This window comes from Myotis daubentonii, chromosome 15, assembly GCF_963259705.1.
Source record: "Myotis daubentonii chromosome 15, mMyoDau2.1, whole genome shotgun sequence".
Lineage (NCBI taxonomy): Eukaryota > Metazoa > Chordata > Mammalia > Chiroptera > Vespertilionidae > Myotis > Myotis daubentonii.
In genome coordinates, this window is record NC_081854.1 from 20,282,650 (window position 1) to 20,304,974 (window position 22,325).

The 22,325-nt window shown below is 44.5% G+C and overlaps 1 protein-coding gene across 1 annotated transcript; it reads right to left on the reverse strand.

Moving 5' to 3' along the window:
- Nucleotides 1–2,068: 2,068 nt before the first annotated feature.
- Nucleotides 2,069–9,025, reverse strand: PSMC4 (proteasome 26S subunit, ATPase 4). The gene is made up of 11 exons (XM_059666545.1): nucleotides 8,882–9,025; nucleotides 7,930–8,028; nucleotides 7,615–7,801; nucleotides 6,205–6,351; nucleotides 6,014–6,123; nucleotides 5,825–5,918; nucleotides 3,221–3,388; nucleotides 3,060–3,136; nucleotides 2,755–2,923; nucleotides 2,481–2,536; nucleotides 2,069–2,304 (listed from the first exon to the last, which is right to left on the reverse strand). The coding sequence occupies exons 1-11, from the start codon at nucleotides 8,915–8,917 to the stop codon at nucleotides 2,191–2,193; spliced, it is 1,257 nt and encodes a 418-aa protein (XP_059522528.1). The 5' UTR covers nucleotides 8,918–9,025; the 3' UTR covers nucleotides 2,069–2,190.
- Nucleotides 9,026–22,325: the final 13,300 nt, after the last annotated feature.

The following is a 22,325-nucleotide window of genomic DNA, read 5'->3' on the forward strand; positions in this document are numbered from 1 at the left end:
TGTCCCTGGGACTTGAGTACTATGCCCCTTAACTGGTGAGGACTCTGACTGACGGAGCTTAAGGCAGATGCTTCAAGTTGCACCACCATCCTAACTCCAAAAGGATGTTCTGATCAGGTTGTGGCAATATCCTACCCCTGCGTTACTTTCTTTGCTGTCATTTCTGGGGCGCATGGCTTTGTTCTCTTTTCCCAATCTCTACCCTTCCCTGATGTTTAGGGTGCTTTGTCACTTGGGCAATTTATCTCTTTTATCATTCTCCTTCCAAGTATCTACTGGCTTGTAAGATCCCTTTCTTCTTTTTCTGTGATTTTGTCATTTTTAAGTGGCTCATTTAAAAGGTCAAATATTGCCAGTCAGCCTGGCTCAGAGGTTGAGTGTTGACCTGTGAACAAGGAGGTCAGGGTTCAATTCCGATCAGGGCACATTCCCGAGTTGCAGGCTTTATCCAGGGGTGGGGTGTGCAGGAGATAGCCAATCAATGATTCTTTCTCATCATTGATGTTTCTATCTCTCTCCCTCTCCCTTCCTCTCTGAAATCAGTAAAAATATATTTAAAAAATAAAAGGTCAAATATTGTAGAAAGTATAGAACAAAACAAACAAAAAGCATCCTCATGGCACCCTCACCCCTTATTTCCCTGCTTCCAAGAGGCGACGACTTCCCATCCTCCCGTTTCTTTGGAAATTTAGTTCCGTGTTGCTATATTATATGCTTTTGTGAACTCATCAGTTTTAGGTTTTAATGGCTACCGAATGTGAAAGATGAAGACTTTAGGTGTCTGACTAGCTCACTTTCCTCTCATGCTGTTGTTTTCTCAGAAAGACTTTGAATTGCCTGCCTGGGCTCTCACTTAATTCTGTCTTCAGCATGGAACCCCCTCTCATCCATGGTCCAGGCCCACTGGCCCAGAGATCGCTGGGTCAGCCTTTTCCGATTAAACCTGAGGTCTTCAGCCAGGCTGGAGAAGGGTCATGGGCCTGGAATAACATAGCTTGTTTACTTAGTACACACCAGGTCCTAATCACACTGGATGTATGAATTCGGAGTTTTATAAAACCTGTCAGGTAGTCCAGCCCCACTTCAGAACCTGGCACCTTGGATTTCTGAAACGGGAATGTTTCTGTGCTTCCCTTTAGTTCAGGTTCATGCCTCCCCAGGTATGCTACATCATGAGCAGGTATCTGCCTCTTTCCAAAACTGCATTGCTACCATCTCCTCTCTCCTGTGTCCTTGTGAGTCTCCTTTTAGTGAGGTTCTAGGAAGGAGGGAGAATTTTCTCTGCTCTGCCCATCAATGGAAGAATCACCTGTCCTTCTATGATTCGTGATTCCCCATACACCTTCTTCTCATTTTGCTCCTAAGTATACAGTGATATTCATATATTTGTTCAATAAACTGAATGTCTACCATGTGTAGGTGCTGAGACTTGAATTGTGGTCAAGCTATAATCCCTGACTACTATACAGGTTTCAGTCTGGGGGACAGGCAAGCACATGAGAAAGTCTAGCCAAGCAGAGTACTTGCATGGTGCCAGGGATGTACAGAGGAAGGGCTCCTTCCCCAACTGGGGCACCAGGGAAGGCTGCCCAGAGGAAGAGGTATCTGGACAGAGACCTCAGAGTGGGAATTGGTCCAACCAGATGCATCTATGCCCTGACAAGACCATTTGGAGAAGAGCCAGAGACAGTCACAGAACCTGGGCAAGCAACCTCCCCTTACATATCCCCCAATCCCTGCTCTGGGAGACTCTGTGGGATTGTCTCTTTCATTGATATTCCGAGTTTGAGGAAGGCAGGGCTCACCACTCAAAGGGTCTTCTGCCTGTAGGAAATGGGGGTGGGAGATGTACGGGGGCTTTACTTTGTGGTCAAGGCTGTGATCTGAAGTTCATTTTCTTTCCCTTTCCCCAAGTTTCTGAAGTCATTTTGTTTGAGTTCTTTGCTTCTTAAGCTGTAGCCCAGGCCATGCACCTTACCCACTCATCTGCCAGAAGAACAGGAGGGGCAGAGGATCCTACTCAAGGCCCAGGATACTAAAGGAGTTAAACTTCTAAGAAGAAACTAGATTGACTCAACTTGTATATTTATTGAATAAATCAACCCTGGGTAAAGAGAAAAGAGAACTAGGTTTGGGGACAGAGGTTGGGGAGGGGAGGGAAGTCCCTGGGTCCTGTGGTTAGGGGAGGGGTCACTTGTAAAACTCATGCTCCTGCTCATCTTTCTTGATAACTGTCTTGTATGCTTTCTCGAAGTCCTTCGCCAGAACAATGTAACGGTTCTCTCGGACAGCTAGCATTCCACTCTGTTAAGAGACGAGAGTTAAAATGTACTCCCCGCCCCTAGTGATGGTGGAGGAAGAGACAAACAGGGCCCGCTACCCCAGGGAGGCAAAAAGGGACAGGATTGCAATGGAATGATCAGAAAGAGGAAGGATCCTCATCCACTCCCAACCTGGATCCAGAGAAAACCATCACTCACCTCCTGACAGATGGAATTGATATCTGCTCCTGAAATCTTATCTGGCCTGGCCACATCTGCAGCAGTGAGTTAAGGAAACCATTCCCTGCATGACGGGGTGAATGCCTGGAGCAGGCAGTCATCCTTGGGCTGTCTTTGTCACCACCACCCCTTCCAGGACTTTGGTCCCCCCGCACCCCCCATACAATCTGGGTCATGGTGAAGGCAGAGGTGGAGTGAAGATCCAATCCCCATTCCCAACTGTGGCCCTCCCCTCACTTCCAGAGCAGGATACAGTCTTCCAAGTCAACCTCCTCAGAGAGGTTCATCTTGCTGGTGATAGTGGAGAAAATCAATCTCTTCTGGCGGCGGTCAGGGAGTGGAAATTCGATTTTACGGTCAAGGCGTCCTGGCCGCAGCAGGGCAGGATCCAGGGTGTCTGCTCTGTTCGTTGCCATAATCACCTGGCATTGGAAACAGGCTGGCTCAGACCTCTCTCCCCACTACACCCTCCTTCCCACCATAACTGCCCCCTCACATGCCAGCCCTACCTTCCTGATTCCCATACCACACCTCCCCTGTCCATTCCAAACCCCGAACCTTGACATTGACGTTCTGGTCGAATCCATCCATTTGATTTAGCAGCTCCAGCAGGATTCTCTGAACCTCCCTGTCAGCTGGAGTATGCAACGCAGTTAGTCCAGGGCATTATGTACGACACGACTGTTCAAGACCCCAGACCCTATTTGGGTAACACTCACCCCCTGTCTGCGCATCAAATCTTTTGGTGGCGATGGCATCGATCTCATCTATGAAGATGATGGCAGGTGCATTCTCCTTGGCCAGGCGGAACACATCCCGGACCATGCGGGGGCCCTCACCCAGGTACTTCTGTACAAACTCTGAGCCCACGACCCGGATAAATGCAGCTGAGAGTAGGATGACAAGGGTTAGATGTGGATGGGTCTCCTTTAGGGCCCATTCTGCTTTAACTGAAACTGGGAATTCCGTGAGGACACCCCCTCCTTCGGATGCCCACTCCAAGTAGCCAGGTTATTCTCTTACACCCTGGACTGGGTCCCAGATCCAGCGTCAAGGACCAGCCATCTGCTTCCATCCCGTAAGAACCCAGCAGCACAAGTCATGAACCCTGTGCACAGATGTGTTGTTTTTTTTTGTCCAACTTTTAACTGTCAGGACATTATAAAAACAAACAAAAAACAAATGCATCTGTGCTTCAACATGTCTGTGGAGAAGAGCTAGAGACATTCATGGACCAAGATACAGAAAAAAAACCTGGTTTCTAGAGCGCTTGAAAAACCAGTAGGAAAACAGGTTGCCATGCACAAAGGTATCATTCTACCTCACCATGGGCGCCGACTTCCCCTTTGCTGTAAGGGCCCAGAGGCACATCTCTGACATAATTGACAACTAGCAATGGGGTTGAAGACAGGTTTGTCCTGGGCCCCTCCTTTTTAATTTGTTTCTTAAAGTTTAACATGTGAAGTGCAGCCCCTATTATTCTCTGTCCCTTATTCTGTTAGTTGTTCTCTTCATGAACTTATCACCATGTGACATAATCTATTCACTTATTTGTTCAAGAGCTTCCCCAACTAAGATACCACCTCCATGACCATGAGGAATGGAAGCTCTGCTCTGTTCACTGCCATGTCTCCAGCACCTACAACTCAGCTTAGCACATATTAGGTGCTTAGAAAATGTGAACTAAATGATTAAGTTATAAGTATTTAGTTCTTTTTCTCCAGCAGGCTGGGAGCTTCTCCAAGGCAGGGGGCAAGTTTGAGTCACTGTTGGATCCCAGCACAGGGCACTGGAGGGCAGAAGTCAAATGAACTGCTAAGCAAATGAATAATCTTGAAAATGGCTAACGTTCACTGCCTACTTACTATATGCCAAGTAAGCTTCTAGAAGCTTTATATTGACTTAATCCTCTGAACAACCCAGGAAAATAGGAAATGGGAGTCAGAGAAGTTAACTTACTGAGTAGTTACATAAACTAACTTACATAAGTAGGATTAACTTACATAAGTAGCTGTAGGGAAGCCAGATTTCAAACCCAGCAGTCTGGTCCAGAAAACCCACTGCTAAACCACTGCTCTCTACTGCTCCCTGCCTCACACGTATGAAGATTCTAAGATGTGCTGAGCCCTGTCTTTAGGCTTTATAAATAGCAATATGTTGATTTCCAGACATTCTGCCTGGAACCTACAAGAATACATTTGTAAACAACCACAATATATAGGGTGTCCAAAAAAATTTATACACACTTTAACAGCTGATAACTCATTTTAATTCTCACTCCTTTTCAGGTTTAACTGATTTAAAATAATGGGTGAAGCCAGACTAAGCTTTGAACAAAGAAAATTTATCCTAAGGTGCCACTACACTGTTTTATTATTTTTTGTTTTTATGGGGATACATAAAAGATAAAATTTATGGCCCTAACTGGTCTGGCTCAGTGAAAAGAGCGTCGGCCTGTGGACTGAAAGGTCCCAGGTTCGATTCCGGTGAAGGGCATGTACCTTGGTTGCGGGCACATCTCTAGTAGGAGGTGTGCAGGAGGCAGCTGATAGAGGTTTCTCTCTCATCGATGTTTCTAACTCTCTATCCCTCTCCCTTCCTCTCTGTAAAATATCAATAAAATATATTTTTTTAAAAAAAGATAAAATTTATGGTATAAAACCAGAAAGAGTCAATGAACTGCGGGCCACAAATACTGAATGAAATGATTGTTGATGTTCACATTATCAGCAGTGCCTGGACCAGAATGGTCATCAGTTGGAAAACAGGTATTAACAAAAAAAATTATGCATTTCTGTAGATTCTTTTCAATTTTGTAAATGAACTGTATGTTAATAAACACCGACTTTATAATCATTCAAACTGCATACATTTTTGGGGGACACCCTGTATATATGTGTGTGTGCACATGTGTGTGAAGCCAGTTTCTCAAAACAGTTTGACATCTCCTTATATGGGATACACTCTTATATCTTCTGTTCTGTTTCATCGTTTTAAAATGCTGGTGGCAAGCCATGAATTTGAATTTCTAATTCCTAATGGGTCACAACCCACTACAGTAAAACAATGACTTATTTTATTAATTTTCACAATAATGCTGTGAAGTGAGTTTTCTATTAGATGAGGAAATTGAGGCATGCGGTAAAATCACCTGTCCAAGACTGCACAGCCAATGACTAAGAAGCACAATGGGGCTTTGACCCCATAACCAGTGTTCTAAATCATTGTGCTGTGCCATTTCCTGGGGAGGCTGAGAGAGAGCAGGGAGACAGACGGGAAAAGCCCAGAAGGTCAGAGCTTGAGGGAGGGACTAAGCAGCTCACCAGTGGTATGATGAGCCACGGCCTTTGCCAACATGGTCTTCCCACAGCCGGGTGGGCCGTACATAAGGACGCCTCGGGGAGGATCGATACCGATCTGAAATGCAGAAGTGGAGAAAGAAGGATGAGCCAGGGAATCCTGTCACTAACATGAGACTCAGTAGGGCCTCTTCCTTCCCCGCAGTTCCTCACCTGCTTGTAGAGCTCAAAGTGTGTAAGCGGGAGCTCCACAGCCTCCCGCACCTCCTGCTTCTGGATGTCCATGCCCCCGATGTCTGCATACATCACGTCTGGCTTCTGGTCTGGTGGGAGAGCAGAGCTGGGACTCCCAGCCTGGTGCACCGGGTCCTCTCAGGCCTCCCTGGCCCCAGGCGCCCCCTCACCTGAAGTGAGCATCATGATACTGCTGTCCGCTTCAGGAGGCAGCACGTCCACCAGGGCGTTGCTGTGCTTGTGGAGGGCCACCGAGGCATTGGGCTTGAGCAGCTCCCGATCGATGGTGCTCAGGATGCGCACATAGTAATTGGAGCCTTGGGCAGACAGACAGGGAGGAGGGAAAAAGAGAAGTGCCAGAACCGTCCTCTCCTCATAACTTCACAGTTGTGCTGTCCAGGCCACCAGCCTCTCACTCATTCCCAGGCTGCTCCCCCACCTCTAGCCCGCCTCCTCTAGTCTGTCCCCCATGTTCACAGACCCGGTGACCAGCAGCCCCCTGCCCCGGACTTCCCTTTATATTTCTCACCTACTGTGTCCCTATGTGTTCACATCTCCCCCCAAACTGTGCTTCTCCTCCTGGATCTGTCTCAGGCAGGCCCCCAGTCCCTAGTCACCAGCAAAAGCCCCAAGTTTCATCCTGGACTTTTCTCCTCTTCCCTCCATAGCCCATAAGTCACTATGACCCTCTACCCATCTCTCTTCTCTCTCCTCTGAGTCCTGCCCTGTTTCAGTCCTCCCATCTAGATCTCTGTACCAGACTCTTTCCTGCTCAGACTTGTCTCACCTCTCCAATCCAACCTCTCTCCTGACCTTCGGATTTGGCTGTCCAGTAGCCACCCAGGCACCTCCCCGTGATATCCTAGACTACACTCACTGTCTCCTAAACCTACTCCTCTGACCATGTTGCCACTTCAGGGATAGCCTCACTGTCCCCCTATGTCCAAAGGTCAAAGACACATTATGGATCTCTCCCTCCCTTCACTACCTCACTATCAGCCCATCAGTCCAATTCCAGGCCTAATCACACACTTTTCCCTACAATCTTTACAAGAACATGGCTTGGTCCAGAGTAGAGGCGAGAAGCAAAAAAGGCAGATAAGATACAGAGACAATGACCATTATGAAGGCAAGGCCTGGACCCGTGTTAATAACAGCAGCTCTTGAGTACTGTGTCCTTACCAGAACCCAATCTCTTAACATTTCACCCATGGTTTCAAAGTGCAGGTCCCAACCCAGAAGTGGTCATGAAATCAATTTAGAGAGTCATGACCAGAACATGGTTTAAAATAAAAGACTAGAACAGAATGGAAAAGCAATTAGAGTATGTCACTCACTGTAAGGCTAAACTTGGTCAAACTTTTACTACATAAATTACATATATACAAACAGAGGAAAAGAATATAAAATCTATTTCCATTTTTGCATCAGACTCAAAATACCCTGAAAAACACCACTACACTGTCTTGCCTTGTTTTCTGTTGTGCACCCTGGCACAGTTCTGGGCACAGGCCAGGAAACATTCAACAGCTGCTCAATGAACAAGGTGAGTGAATGAGGGGCTCCCCACCCTCCCACACCTGTGGTGGAGCCCACGATGGCTGTATTCTGATCCACAGCCTCCAGGAACTGCCCGATAACCAGTGGGATGCTCTGGATTCGCTTCACCTCCTCCTGGGCATGGAGGAATTCCTTCTTCAGGTTCTTTTGCTCGTCCTTGATGTACTCTTCCTGCACTTCCAGGAACTCCAGCTCTTGCTGCAGCTTCTGTGAGCAGAGAGGGGAGGGGAGGGGAGGCGATGGCTCTAGGCCTTGCTGGGCCAGGGAGTAGTGGAAGGTGGCGGGAGTATGGGACACTGGGCCCTGTGCAGGGTCTGGATTGGGGCTGAACGTACCTTGTAGCGGCTGTACAGGTCCTCCAGGTCCTCAGGCTCAGGCCCCAGGAAGGACAGGCCAGTCTGGGGCCGTGTCACTGACAGCGCTGGGATCTCATCCTAGACCACGGTGGGAAACACAGGTTGGAAGAAGAGTCCCCGCATGAAAACATCTGATTTAACCATGAAGTCTCTCATTCCCCAGCAGGCTCCTGACATCACTCAGCCCCTCTAAATAGATGCTGGAAACCTCGCAGCCCCTTTGTAGGACCCTTTTGTCAACTAGCCTTCCAAACAGACATTTTGCTACCATCTGCCACTTGTAACATGCCCCCAGTGTCACCCAACTAGGGCCTAAATGTCTCACCGACTCCTTAGCGGACTCAGATGCCCTCCAGCCCCCCTCAACAGGTTCCTAACGTCACATGGCTCTCACACAGGCCAAGTCCCCATGCCGTCAAACAGTTCCGGAATTACCCAGTTACCCCCAAAAGATCCCTCATGTCACAGCACCCCAACTTACATTCATCAGGCCCTCATGTCATCCAGCCCCCGGGGAGGCTCCAAACGTCCGCGGGCCAGACCACAGTTACTAATTAGCCCCCCAGCACCAGCCAAGCCAGAACATCAGTCGGCAACCCAGCCCGGCCCCACAGCCGAGCCCCCCACAGCTGAGCCCCCCACAGCACTCCCCACCTGACCCATCCCCAACCCCGCGGGCCCAGGTGCCACCAGGCACTTCCAGCTAATCTCTAAGTCATTCAGTCCCAAGAGATTCCAACGCACTCATTCCCGCGCCTCGCTTCCCGAGCCTGGCTCCCCTTCCAGCATCCCTGGGCCACCCAGGCCGCGGAGGGCACACAACTCGCCACCGAGGGCTCCGAAACCACCGCGGCCCGGCTGGGTCCCTGCAGCCACTCAGCACCCCACTCAGGTCAGGTCGCCCCGTCCCCCGGGCCAGACTCCGCCGGACCTGAGCTTTCTCCACCAGGATGCCTATCTCCTCCATAGTGACCCAGCCCGCCGCCGTGAGGTCCCGCCGGACACAGTCACCGCTTCCGCTCCGCCACCGGAAGGGGCGGGCCTAGGCAGATTGTGGGAAACGTAGTTTAAGACGTCGACGGGCGGGGTAGGACGGAGGGCAGGGAGGGCCCGCCCTGGGCTCCGCCCCGCCCTGGGCTCCGCCCCGCCCTGGGCTCCGCCCCCGCCCTGGGCTCCGCCCCCGCCCTGGGCTCCGCCCCCGCCCTGGGCTCCGCCCCCGCCCTGGGCTCCGCCCCCGCCCTGGGCTCCGCCCCCGCCCTGGGCTCCGTCCCGGGAGCTCGCGAGCTCTTGGAAACTCGGGCGCTGGCGGGTGGGGGAAATGAGGCAGCGGTGCCAGGGGTTGGGTGGCACAGGTGTTAAATGGGAAGGAAGGAGGGAGGAAAAGAGGAAGCAAGGGTCCAAAATGGAGTCACCATGCCCTTAAGCAGCTCCCAAGCGGGATGTGCCAGCGGTTCTCAACCTGTGGGTCGCGACCCCTTTGGCGGTCGAATGACCCTTTCACAGGGGTCGCCTAAAACCATCCTGCATATCAGATATTTACATTACGATTCATAACAGTGGCAACATTACAGTTATGAAGTAGCAACGAAAATAATTTTATGGTTGGGTCACAACATGAGGAACTGTATTTAAAGGGCCAGAAGGTTGAGAACCACTGTATCAAGCCAAAACTTAGCTAACCCCATTGCAGTGTTAGCCTCTCCCAGGAGTGGGATTTTAAACCAGCCTAGTTTCCCGATCCACACTACCGAGGTATCTCCCTGAGACCCCTGCCTTCCTCCAAACAGGACGGCATCCTGGCCTGGAATAGTCCGCTCTTTTAACTTCTTAGTCCCTCACCTGAGTGCCCTTCTAGTTGCTAGATGGGATGCTGCCCAATTCACACATCGCTAATAAAGCCAATTAGACAAACAAATTTACTGGGTTGAGTTTTGTTCTTCACCATGGGAACTGCAGCCCTGTGCCAGGCCCTGTCCTTAGTATTATTGTTAGGGGCAAAGATAGAATATTGGGGACTAGCTATGGCTATGGGAAATACTATCATGCTGTTAACCATGATTGCCTTGTGTTGTTTTAAAAGAGGACATTCTGACCTGGCTAGGAATTGTACGCCCCCAGGACCTGGGAGTCAACCTTGGAACCACTCTCATTGAAGAACTGCCTATTATCATGGAAAAATTAACAACTTGTTGCCCAAACAATGGAGTCCTGCCTCAGCCAGCACAGCCTATTCCCCATGCCTGTAATCCCTACTTTCCCCATGTAATCCTTGTCCTACCCCATATAAGCAATTGGCTTATGGGGGGCTGCAGAGCAGATTTTTGTAGATGACCTGCTGCTCTCCCATACTGCCTGCAGTATTGGAAGGAACGCGCATATATGATTCAACCCTGTCTCTGCTTAATTGGCTCAAGTAGTGACAGGCAGGACCCATTGATTGTCCGGTTATATCATGAGCATCAACTAATTGAATCTTGACATTGTTTCCTGTTTTACAAAGAAGGAAACAGACTTAGAGCCATGAAGCCACTTGCCAGTCACAAGGGCCCCAGATCTGTCCCCAAAGCCTGTGCTTCTGGTTCCAGGGATACACTGCCGCTGTCACACCCCTACAGTTATTGTTAAGTCCAGGTATACCTGTGAGATACTGTGGGTTTGGCTCTAGACTACCACAATAAAGCAAATATCGAAATAAAGCAAGTAGCATGAATTTTTTGGTTTCCCAGTGTCTATAAAAGTTATATTTAACTATACTGTAGTCATAAGCGTACAATAGCATTATGTCTAAGAAATGTACATACATAATTAAAACAATATTACTAAAAATGCTAATCATCATCTGAGCCTTCCTTGAGTCCTAATCTTTTTGCTGGTGGAGGTCTTGCCTCCATGTTAATGGCTGATACTGATCAGGGCGTTGGTTGCTGAAGGTTGGGGTGGCTGTGGCAATTTCTTAAAATAAGACAACAATGCAGTTTGCCACATCAACTGACTCTTCACAGATGATTCTCTGTAGCATGCCATATTGTGTGATAGTATTTTACCAACAGTAGAACTTTCAAAATTGGAGTCAATCCTGTCACTGTTTTATCGACTAAATTTATACAGTATTCTAAATCCTTTGCTGTCATTTCAACAATTTTCATCTTCACCAGCGGTAGACATGTGACTTTTCCTTTCACTTAAACATTTAGAAGCTATTGTACAGTTATTAATTGGCCCAATTTTAATATTGTTGCATCAGGGAATAGGGAGGTTCAAGGCCAGAGAGAGGTAGGGGAACAGCTGGTCAGTGAAGCAGTCAGAACATACACAGCATTTATCAGAACACACACATTTATCACTTGAGTTCACCATCTATATGGGTGCAGTTAATGGTGCCTCCAAACAATTACAATACTAGTGTCAAAAATCACCGATTACAGATTACCATAGCAAATATAATAATAATGAAAAAGTTTGAAATAACGAATTACCAAAATGTGACAGAGACACAAGTGAGCAAATGCTGTTGGAGAAATGGTGCTGATTGACTTGCTCCAGGAAAGGTTGCCACAACTTAAAAAAAGCAGTATCTGAGAGACACAGTAAAACAAAGCACAGTAAAGATGAGGTGTACCTGTAAACTTTTTATTGAAGTATAAATACAGAGACATGTACAATTTGTAGTTTAAAGTTCAATGATTTACACAAGGTGAATACACCTGGACAACCAGTACTCATCAAGACACCAAACATTAGCAGCCCCCAGAATTCCTGCACATGCTCTCTTTCTGCCACCCAACTCCTCTGAAAGTTATCACTTATTTGATTTCTAATGGCGTGGATTACTTCGGTCTGTTTTGAACTCCCTATGGGCCCATATAGTGAGTATTTGGCTTACCATTATGTTTCCAAAATTTATATTGTGTATAGGAGTAGTTCTTTCATTTTCATTTATGTCTGGTTTCTATACAAAAATATGCCTAAAATGGAATAGTTTCTAGTTTGGGGTTATCCTGGTGCTATAAATATTCTAGTACGTTTCTTTGATGAACATATGGGAATATATTCAAGAGTGGGATTGCTGGTCATAAGGCAGGTATGTGTTTAGCTTTAGTGGATGCTAACTGCTACTTATGCATACATTTAATATTGTCTGTCTTAAAACTTTTTTTCCATTCTGGTGGATGTATTGTGAGTTGTCACACCAAACACCATTTACTTCTAGCCAGGCAATTTCCAAACCATGATTTCTGATTCTTAAAACACTCAGAAGTAGGTATGCTTTTCCTTATTTTTCAGATAAGGAAATTAAGGCTCAGACAGAGGAAAGCAAATTCTACTAAATCAGAAAGAAAATTGGTGGCTCCTACTCAGTGCCAGCCCTATGCTGAGGGAACTCAAAGATTAATCAGATCTGACTCCTGCCTTCATTGTTTAAGGTCCTAATATTTTATTTCCACAAAAAATGAAAACAACAATGAAAACAAGTGCTTCCTTTTGTCTCTGCATTAAGAACTCTTCTTTTGTTTTTTTTTGCATTGAGAGCTCTTAGTTCTGTCTTCCAGGTCTCTACCCAAAAGGCATCTCAGATTTCTACTTCAGGTTTAGATCTACCACTTCAAATGGAATCCATCATTTTCCTCCTAGCCTCCCATTCCTCATCTTCCCAGTTTCCAGGCATCAGATTCAAATCTATGTGAGAGGTTTGCCTTTATTGCAACCAAGCCCAGTCGAATCATCACTAAGTTCTCTCTCCCCCCTTTGGCAATGACAAATCAATGTATCCTCTGGACTTTTTATGAAAATAATAATAACCATTTCTTGAACACTGACTATATACCTGGTTCATCATCTCATTTAATACCTTAGGAAGTGGATAGTAAAAGTAATCAACATTTATACAGAGACCTAACCTTATGACCAGGCATCCTAACTTCATCTGAGATTAAAGTAGGATTTGAAGAGGGAAATCTTGTTTTCCTATTTTTCAGGTCCTACATGAGAAACAAGGCTCAGTAAGTAAAGGAGACAGAGGATTCACATCCAGCAGGGGGGCTTAGCCATTGCTTATATACACTATTTGGTCAATTACTTGTTGATTTTTTTCTTGGCAGTTGGCTACATATATTCAGTTGAGTTACTATCAGTGTGTAGAGCTGGTCTGCAAAATACTGTGCTAAATTTTAACATTTAGCAAGAAGAGCATTTAGTAAGAATTGCCCAGACCTTGATATGAGACTCTTGTCCTATCTAAGAATTTCCCTCCTGGGATTTTTTACTCCTAATTTTTGAGAAAATGGGATGATGGCTATATTCTGTAATTGCTGCCTGCTGAACATGGATGGAATACATCTTTGAGTGAGAGGAGCGAAATTCTCTGGCTGCCTGACTTATGAAAGTTTTGGGGTCCTTTAGGCTCTGGGACTCCTGAGAATATGGGTGCATAAAAGAGCACTACACTAACAGGAGACAAGCCTAACAGATGAAACGTAGCAATCCCAGAGGGGAGAGGGATATCAGATAAGATAGTTCTACACAATATCCAGTCAGTGCCCCATGGTTTCTCCAGCACAGTGATGCTGCTATGTGGCTGAGTGAAGAGCTGCACCTTGTAAGGCACCTTGGCCTGGGGTAGGAGGACAGCCTGGAAAGAAGTCCTGACATGGCCCTCTGAATCCACTCTCTTGGGACAGTGCACCACAGAAAAAGCCACCTGTGATGGCAGGAGGCACTCCCGGAGAATATGTATGGTCCAACATGTGGCCCCACATGTCTGAGTGATGTGGGCTTGATAGAGTTCAGGTGCGTGTAATTGAGTAGGATCGAAACCCACGAGAATGTTGTAAACATCTTGACCATGCCCCTACTTTGCCTCGTGGAATCTGGCTATAAAACAAAGACACGGCTTGTAGTCCGTGGTGCTGTCTCTCCATCCAGGAGCAGCGTCCCACCGAGACCCAGCTCATTCTCTTGTCTGTCTTTTCTCCATCCTTCACTGCCCCCTCTCAGGGTCACTGAACCAGGCGGAGCTGGTGTGGCACATAAGGCGCCTTGGGCTGAGTATGCCATGGCCTTGCCGGCTCGCCACATATGGCGCCTGAACAGGGACTGAGCTCTGGGAACAGGGACTGAGTTCTGAGAATAGGGACTGAGTTCTGAGAACAGGGACTGAGTTCTGGGAACAGGGACAGAGCTCTGGGAACAGGGACTGAGTTCTGGGAACAGGGACTGAGCTCTGGGAACAGGGACTAAGCTCTGGGAACAAGGACTGAGTTCTGAGAATAGGGACTGAGTTCTGAGAACAGGGACTGAGTTCTGGGAACAGGGACTGAGCTCTGGGAACAGGGACTGAGTTCTGAGAACAGGGACTGAGTTCTGAGAATAGGGACTGAGTTCTGAGAACAGGGACTGAGTTCTGGGAACAGGGACTGAGCTCTGGGAACAGGGACTGAGTTCTGGGAACAGGGACTGAGCTCTGGGAACAGGGACTGAGTTCTGAGAACAGGGACTGAGTTCTGGGAACAGGGACTGAGCTCTGGGAACAGGGACTGAGCTCTGAGAATAGGGACTGAGTTCTGAGAACAGGGACTGAGTTCTGGGAACAGGGACTGAGCTCTGGGAACAGGGACTGGTATGGGGGAACTACAATTGGGAGGTGAAAGGAGGCTCCAGTGAGGCATGCAGAAAGCAAAAGTAGAAAAATAAAATAAAAGCTGAAAGCAAAAGTAAGGTAAGGAGCAGAATTTTATAGTAGCTCAGTGTAAAACATGGGAAATTCAGGGTCCTAAGAAGGGGATCCCTAAAAACAATGCTTATTGGAGCATTTTAAAATTTCTTAATTAGAAAATAAGCAGTAGAAATAAGTGGTAGAAATAGAAGGCAGAAATAGGTAGAAAATAAAATAAAATAGAAAATAGGAGATACAAAATAAGGTAGAAAACTCCTAGGTTTTGTTCAAGCCACTGTAAAGCAAAAATGGCTGTGGTTGACATTGTTTGATGAAGTAACTTTTGCTTCTGACCTGGACTGTAAGCTCTTGCGGCAGTTGCATTGTTTCTGGGCTTTGGTTATTTCTTTCTTGTGCGACCTGATAGCTCCCTGGGACTTTGCGTTCTCTCATGCCGCTACTTTCTGACATCACTAATAATCACTTTAAATGTAAATGGTTTAAATACTCTAATTAAAAGACATAGGGGAGCTGAATGGATAAGAAAACAAGATATATATATATATATATATATATATATATATATATATATATATATACACACACACACAAGAGACCCACCTCAGAATGGAAGATACACACAGACTAAAAGTAAAGGGATGAAAAAATATATTTCATGCAAATTGGAAGAAAAAACAGCTGGGGCAGCAATACTTACATCTGACAAAATAGACTTTATTTTTAATTTTTGGTAAAGAATTATAAATGTATTAGATCATCTGGAAACCAGATGGGCCAAGCCCCCAAATGGCCCAAGCAGCAAAATAGACTTTAAAGCAAAGGCCATAGTAATAGTATGAGACAAAGGAGGACACTACATAATGATAAAGGGGTCAATCCAACAAGAGGATATAACCCTTGTAAACATTTATGCACCCAATATAGGAGCACCTTAATATGTAAGCAAATCTTGATGGACATAAAAGGAGAGACTGACAGAAATACAATAATAGCAGGGGGTTTTAACACCCATTGACATCAATGGATGGATCTTACAGACAAAAAAATCAACACAGAAATGGTGGCCTTAAATGACACACTAGTTCAGATTAATTTACTTGATATCTTAAGAGCATTTCACCTCAAAGCAGCAGAATATATACACTCTTTTCAAGTGCACATGATACATTTTCTAGGATAGACCATATGTTAGGAGACAAAACAAGTTTCAATACATTTAAGGATATTAAAATTATATCAACTATCTTTTCTAACCATATGACATGAAACTAGAAATCAATCACAAGGAAAAACTGAAAAACACAAAGCCATGGGTGCTAAATGCTATGTTATCAAACAATGAATGGATTGCAGTGAGATCAAGGAGGAAATAAAAAGGTATTCGAAACAAATGATATGAGAACACAATAATCCAAATTCTATGGGACATAGCAAAAGCAGTCTTAAGAGGGAAATTTGTAGCATTACAGGCTTATCTCAAGAAACAAGAAAAATATCAAATAAACAATTTAACTTTACACTTAAAGGGACAAAGTGAGGAGAAGGAAGGAAAATAATAAAGATCAGAGCAGAAATAAATAAAATAAAATAAAAAACCTAATGCAAAAGATCAATGAAACCAAGCTCTGATTCTTTGAAAAGATAAACAAGTTTGATAAACCTTTAACCAGACGCATCAAGAAAAAAAGAGCCCTAGCCAGTTTGGCTCAGTGAATAGAGCGTTGGCCTACGGACTGAGGGGTCCCGGGTTCGATTCTGACCAAGGGCAAATGCCTGGGTTGCGGGCTTGATCTCCAGTAGGGGCCATGCAGGAGACAACCTATCAATGATTCTCTCTCATCATTGATGTTCTCTCTCTCTCTCTCTCTCTCTCTCTCTCTCTCTCTCTCTCTCTCCTTCCTCTCTTAAATCAATAAAGAAATATATATTTGTTTAAAAAAAGAGAGGACCCAAATAAATAAAATCAGAAATGAAAGAGAGGTGGTAACTAACACCAAAGAAATACAAAGGATTATAAGAAAATATTATGATCAACTATATGCCAACAGATTGGACAATCTGGATGAAATGGCTACATTCTGAGAAACATACAACCTATTAAAACAAATTCAGGAAGAATCAGAGAATCTGAACAGACACATCACAACTAGTGAAATTGAAGCAGTAATAATAATAATAATAATAATAATAATAATAATAAAAACCACACCCAGCAAACAAAAGCCATGGACTCAATGGCTTCACAGATGAATTTTACCAAGAATTCACCTATACTTCTCAAACTATACCAAAACATTCAAGCGGAGGGAAGAGTCCCAAGCTGATTTTATGTGGGCAGCATTAAACTAATTCCAAAACCAGATAAAGACACTAGAAAAAAATATTATAGGCCAATATCCCTGATAAACATAGGTGCTAAAACTTCAACAAAATATTAGTAAAATGAATCCAGCAATACATAAAGAAAATCACATGCCATAGGATTTATTCCAGAGATGCAAGGTTGGTACAATATCCACAAATCAATAATGTGATACATCACATAAACAAAATAAAGGATAAAAACCACATGATCATACCAATAGATGCCCGAAAAAGCATTTGATAAAACCCAGCATCCATTTATGATAAAAACTCTTAGCAAAGTGGGAATAGAGGGGTCAAACCTCAATGTAATAAAGGCCACATATGGCAAACCCACAGCCAACATCATACTCAATAAGCAAAAGCTACAAGTGTTTCCCTTAAGACTGGGAAGAAGACACTTTCACCACTCTTATTCAACATAATCCTGAAAGTCCTGGCCACAGCAATCAGACGAGAAGAAGAAATAAAAGGCCAAACTGGAAAGGAAGAAGCAAAACTATCATTATTTGCAGATGACGTGATCCTGTATCTAGAGAACCCTAAAGATTCCACAAAAAACTACTAGAACTGATAAAATGAATTCAGTAACGTGACAGGGTACAAAATAAATAACCAAAAATCAGTTGCATTTTTATACACCAATATGGAACTATCAGAAAGGGAAACTAAGAAAACAATCCTATTCACAATTGCTTCAAAAAATAAATAATGAATTCAACCAAGGTTAATAATAAATTTTTTACTTAGTAAGAAACTTAACCAAGGTTGTAAAAGACCTGTACTCAAAAAACTTTAAGACACAGAAGAAAGAAATTGAAGAAGATACAAATAAGTGTGTAGGAAGAATTAACATCATTTAAATGTCCATACAACCCAAAGCAGTATATAGATTCAACACAATTCCTTTTAGGATACCTATGGTGTATTTCACAGAGCTAGTACAAATATTCCAAAAATTTATATGGAACCACAAAGACCCCAAAAAGCCATAGCAATCTTGAGAAAGAAGAACAAAGTTGGAGGAATTACACTTTCTGATATCAAACTCTACTACAAGGCTATAGCACTCAAAACATCATGGTGCTGGCATAAAAACAGACATATAGGTCAATGGAACAGAATAGAGAGCCCAGAAATAAACCCATGCCTTTATGGCCAACTAATATTTGACAAAGGAGGCAAAAACATACAGGAGGAAAGACAGTCTATTTAATAAATGGTGTTGGGAAAATAGGACAGACACATGCAAACAAATAAAATTAAACCACCTTCTTACACCATACACAAGAATAAACTGAAAATGGATTAAAGATGGAAATGTTAGACTAGAAACCACAAAAATCCTAGAAGAAAACATACGCAGTAAAATCTCATACATTTCTTGTAGCAGTATTTTTTCTGATATATCTCCTCAGGCAAGGGAAACAAAAGAAAAAATAAACAAATGGAACTATATCAAATGAAAAATTCTTTGCACAGAAAAGGAAACCATCAACAAAATGAAAAGACAAGACACAGAATGGGACAATACATTCACCAATGATACATCTGAAAAGGGGTTAATATCCAAAATTTATAAAGAACTTATAAAACTCAACACACACACACACACACCCCAAAATCCACCCACAAAGAATCCAATTAAAAAATGGGCAAAGGCCCTGGCTGGTGTGGCTCAGTTGGTTTGGTGTTATCCCATGCACTGAAAGGTCGAGGGTTCAATTCCTGGTCAGGGCAAAAGGCTGGGTTGTGCGTTGAATCCCCAGTAGAGGTGTATGCAGGAGGCAGCTGATTGATATTTCACTCTCACACCAATGTTTCTCTCTCTCCTCTTCCTTCCTCTCTTTCTAAAAATCAATTAAAAATTGTAAAATTAGCCGAAACCGGTTTGGCTCAGTGGATAGAGCGTTGGCCTGCGGACTGAAAGGTCCCAGGTTCGATTCCGGTCAAGGGCATGTACCTGGGTTGCGGGCACATCCCCAGTGGGAGTTGTGCAGGAGGCAGCTGATCGATGTTTCTCTCTCATCGATGTTTCTGACTCTCTATCTCTCTCCCTTCCTCTCTGTAAAAAATCAATAAAATATATTTAAAAAATTGTAAAATTGAAAACAAATGGGCAAGGATTGGAATAGATACTTATCTAAAGAGGACATACAGATGGTTAATAGACATATGAAAAGATGCTCAATTTCACTAATCATCAGAAATGCAAATTAAAACCACAATGAAATATCATCTTACACCTGTCAGAATAGCTACCATCAATAAATCAATAAACAACAAATGTTGGTGAGGATGTGCAAAAAAGAGAACACTTGTGCACTGTTGGTGGGAATGCAGATTGGTGCAGCCACTATGGAAAAAAGTATAGAGTTACTTCAAAAAACTAAAAATGGAACTTATGAACCTGCGATCCCACTTCTGGGAATATATCTGAATAAACCCAAGACACTACTTCAGAGGAATACATGCATTCCTATGTTCATTGCAGTGTTATTTACAACTAAAGGCCCAGTGCATGACATTCGTGCATGGGTGGGGTCCCTAGGCCTGGCTGGTGATCAGGGCCTAACGGGGCCATCTCGCCCAATCCCGATTGGGGCCAGGCTGGCTGGGGCCTGCCAGATGGAGGGAGGGACTGGAGGAGGTTGGCTGGCCGTGGGAGGTTGGCTGTGGGGACACACTGACCACCAGGGGGCAGCTCCTGCATTCAGTGTCTGCCCCCTGGTGGTCAGTGCACATCATAGCAACTGGTCGACTGGTTGTTCTGATCATTCAGTCTTAACGGTCACTGAGGCTTTTTTTATATATAAATAGCCAAGATTTGGAAGCAGCCCAAGTGCCCAACAGTAGATGAGTGGATAAAAAAGCTGTGGTACATTTATACAATGGAATACTACTTGGCCGTAAAAAAAGAAAATCTTACCCTTTGTGACAGCGTGGATGGACCTTAGGTTAAGTGAAACAAGCAAGGCAGAGGAAGACAAGTACCATATGTGGAATCAAATGAACAAAATAAACTAACAAACAAAATAGAAACAGACTCATTGTTAGAAAACAGACTGACAGCTATCAGAGGGGAGGGTGATTGTGGGGCTGGGTGAAAAAGGTGAAGGGATTAAGCAAAAAACAAAAACAAAAACTCAGACATAGACAACTGTATGGTGATTTCCACAGCGAAAGCAGGGTGGGGGGAGGTAGAGTAGGGTATAGGGGGGATAAAAGGTGATGGAAGGAGACTTGACTTGGGGTAGTGAACACACAATACAATATAGATGATGAATTATAGATTGTATACCTGAAATTTATATAATTTTATTAACCAAAGTCACCCCAATAAATTCAATAAAGAAAGAAAACCTTTGATAGCAATGCCATAGCTGACATGAAGACCAGATGTAATAATCTTCTACCCCTACCCTAGCACTGACCAATCAGCAGAGGCCACAACCCTGACCATAACTCTAACTCCCCGAGACACCATGACTGGTGATTTCCCCCTGTATAATCCATCCCTTGAAAGCCATCAGGAACCAAGTCTTTGACTAGCTTACCTGTTGTCCAGGTGTGTACAACTAATGAACCCTTACTTTTTTGGCCGCAAAAAAAACTAATTAAAATTAAAATTAAATTACATTGAAAATTCAGTTCTTTCCATTATATTTCAAGAGCTCAGTGTGTAGCTATTGCCTACCACATTGGACAGCAGCAAATATAGAAACTTATCATCACAGAAAGTTCTATTAGCCAGCAGACGTAGGTGGACATAGAAAAAAATCTCCTAGAGAAAGAGGTCACAGAGAAAGAAGCAGAGAAAGAGATTCTGAGAACCACAACGTAAAAGAGGTTATTATAGGAAACACAAAACAACACAAGATCCAGAAGAAAGTGATGTCATGGGAGCCAAAGCATTAGAAATTTTCTTCATCTTTTTTTGTTTTATTTCTTTATTTTTCTTTATTTTATTTTGTTAGGCATTAGAAATTTTCAAGGAGGAAGGGTTCACATCAAATGATACAGAGAGGGAGCTAGAACCAATTGGCAAATAAGAGAGCAAGACAGTTTTTAAAAATATATATATATTTTTATTGATTTCAGAGAGGAAGGGAGAGGGAGAGAGAGAGATAGAAACACCAATGATGAGATAGTCATTGATTGGCTCCTGCACAGCCCCACTGGGGACTGAGCCCTGACCAGGAATCGAACAGTGACCTCCTGGTTCATAGGTCGATGTTCAACCACTGAGCCACTGTGGCCAGGCTAGCAGGACAGTTCTTAGAAACAAAACACCCAAACAAAGAAAGTACTTCACTGCTCACTGCACAGCAAGCAACATGAGGCTTGTTCACACGGGTTCCACCAGTACCGTGGGGGTCATGGAGGCCCCAGCTGGATGCCTATCCTTGAGGTGGCTTGCATTATAGGAGAGGAATCCTGAGCTTAAGGAATCTTCTATTTTATAGCAAGTAGTAAGCAAGCCTGGTTTTTGTTCCAGAGGGTGACATTACGTCATCCTTCAAGACTGTTGTCAGAAAAAAAGAAAGAAAAAGATTGTTCACTGCAAGTACAGTCCTGAGAAATGGCCTGGGTAAAGGCAGTCAGGGCCTTGCACTCTTGGCAAACCCAGCAAAATACGCAGGGATGCCAGAGACCCATGGAGGAGTGTCTTTCACCTAATGCACTGCTGGAACGAATGTAAAATGGTGCAACCACTTTGAAAAACGTTTTGGTGTTTTCCTAAAATGGTAAACAAGGCACCCTCCCTCTCAGGAGCATGCCTTGCCTTTCCCTTCTCCCTCGCCTCCCCAGTGCATAACCTTTGTCTTTCTCTCTCCTAAGCTCCAAGGGCCATGCATTTAGCAAAACAGTTTTAATGCACATGGGAGGTCAGATTGTGGTGGGTGGAAGAGAGGTTGGTGGGGAGGTATAGAACAGAACGTAGATGTAGCAGCGCTCTCAGTTCCAAGTAGCTAAAACAAAACAAGGGGATTGCCATTACGTACAGGAGCAGATAGCCAGTGTTATATAAGAGGAATTAAAGAGATTAGCCTCCGTTTGGCAAATGACTCATGCAGAAAGTGACGATGTTTGGATTCCAGATAAGGAGTCAGCAGGTCGGTTGTGGGGAAGGTGCACCAAGAGGAAGGAACTGCACAGCAATGGCGAGGTGGACAGAGCAGGAAATGGAGCCCCAGGACTTGGGGTCCTCCAGCCAACGGTGTGGATCTGCACTCACAGCGACAGGGGAGCCTGCGATGTTCTTGGGCAGAAGAGGAACAAGATCACGGTTGAGCCTTAGAGGGGTTAGTGGCAGCTTCGGCAAGATAGAGGAGTT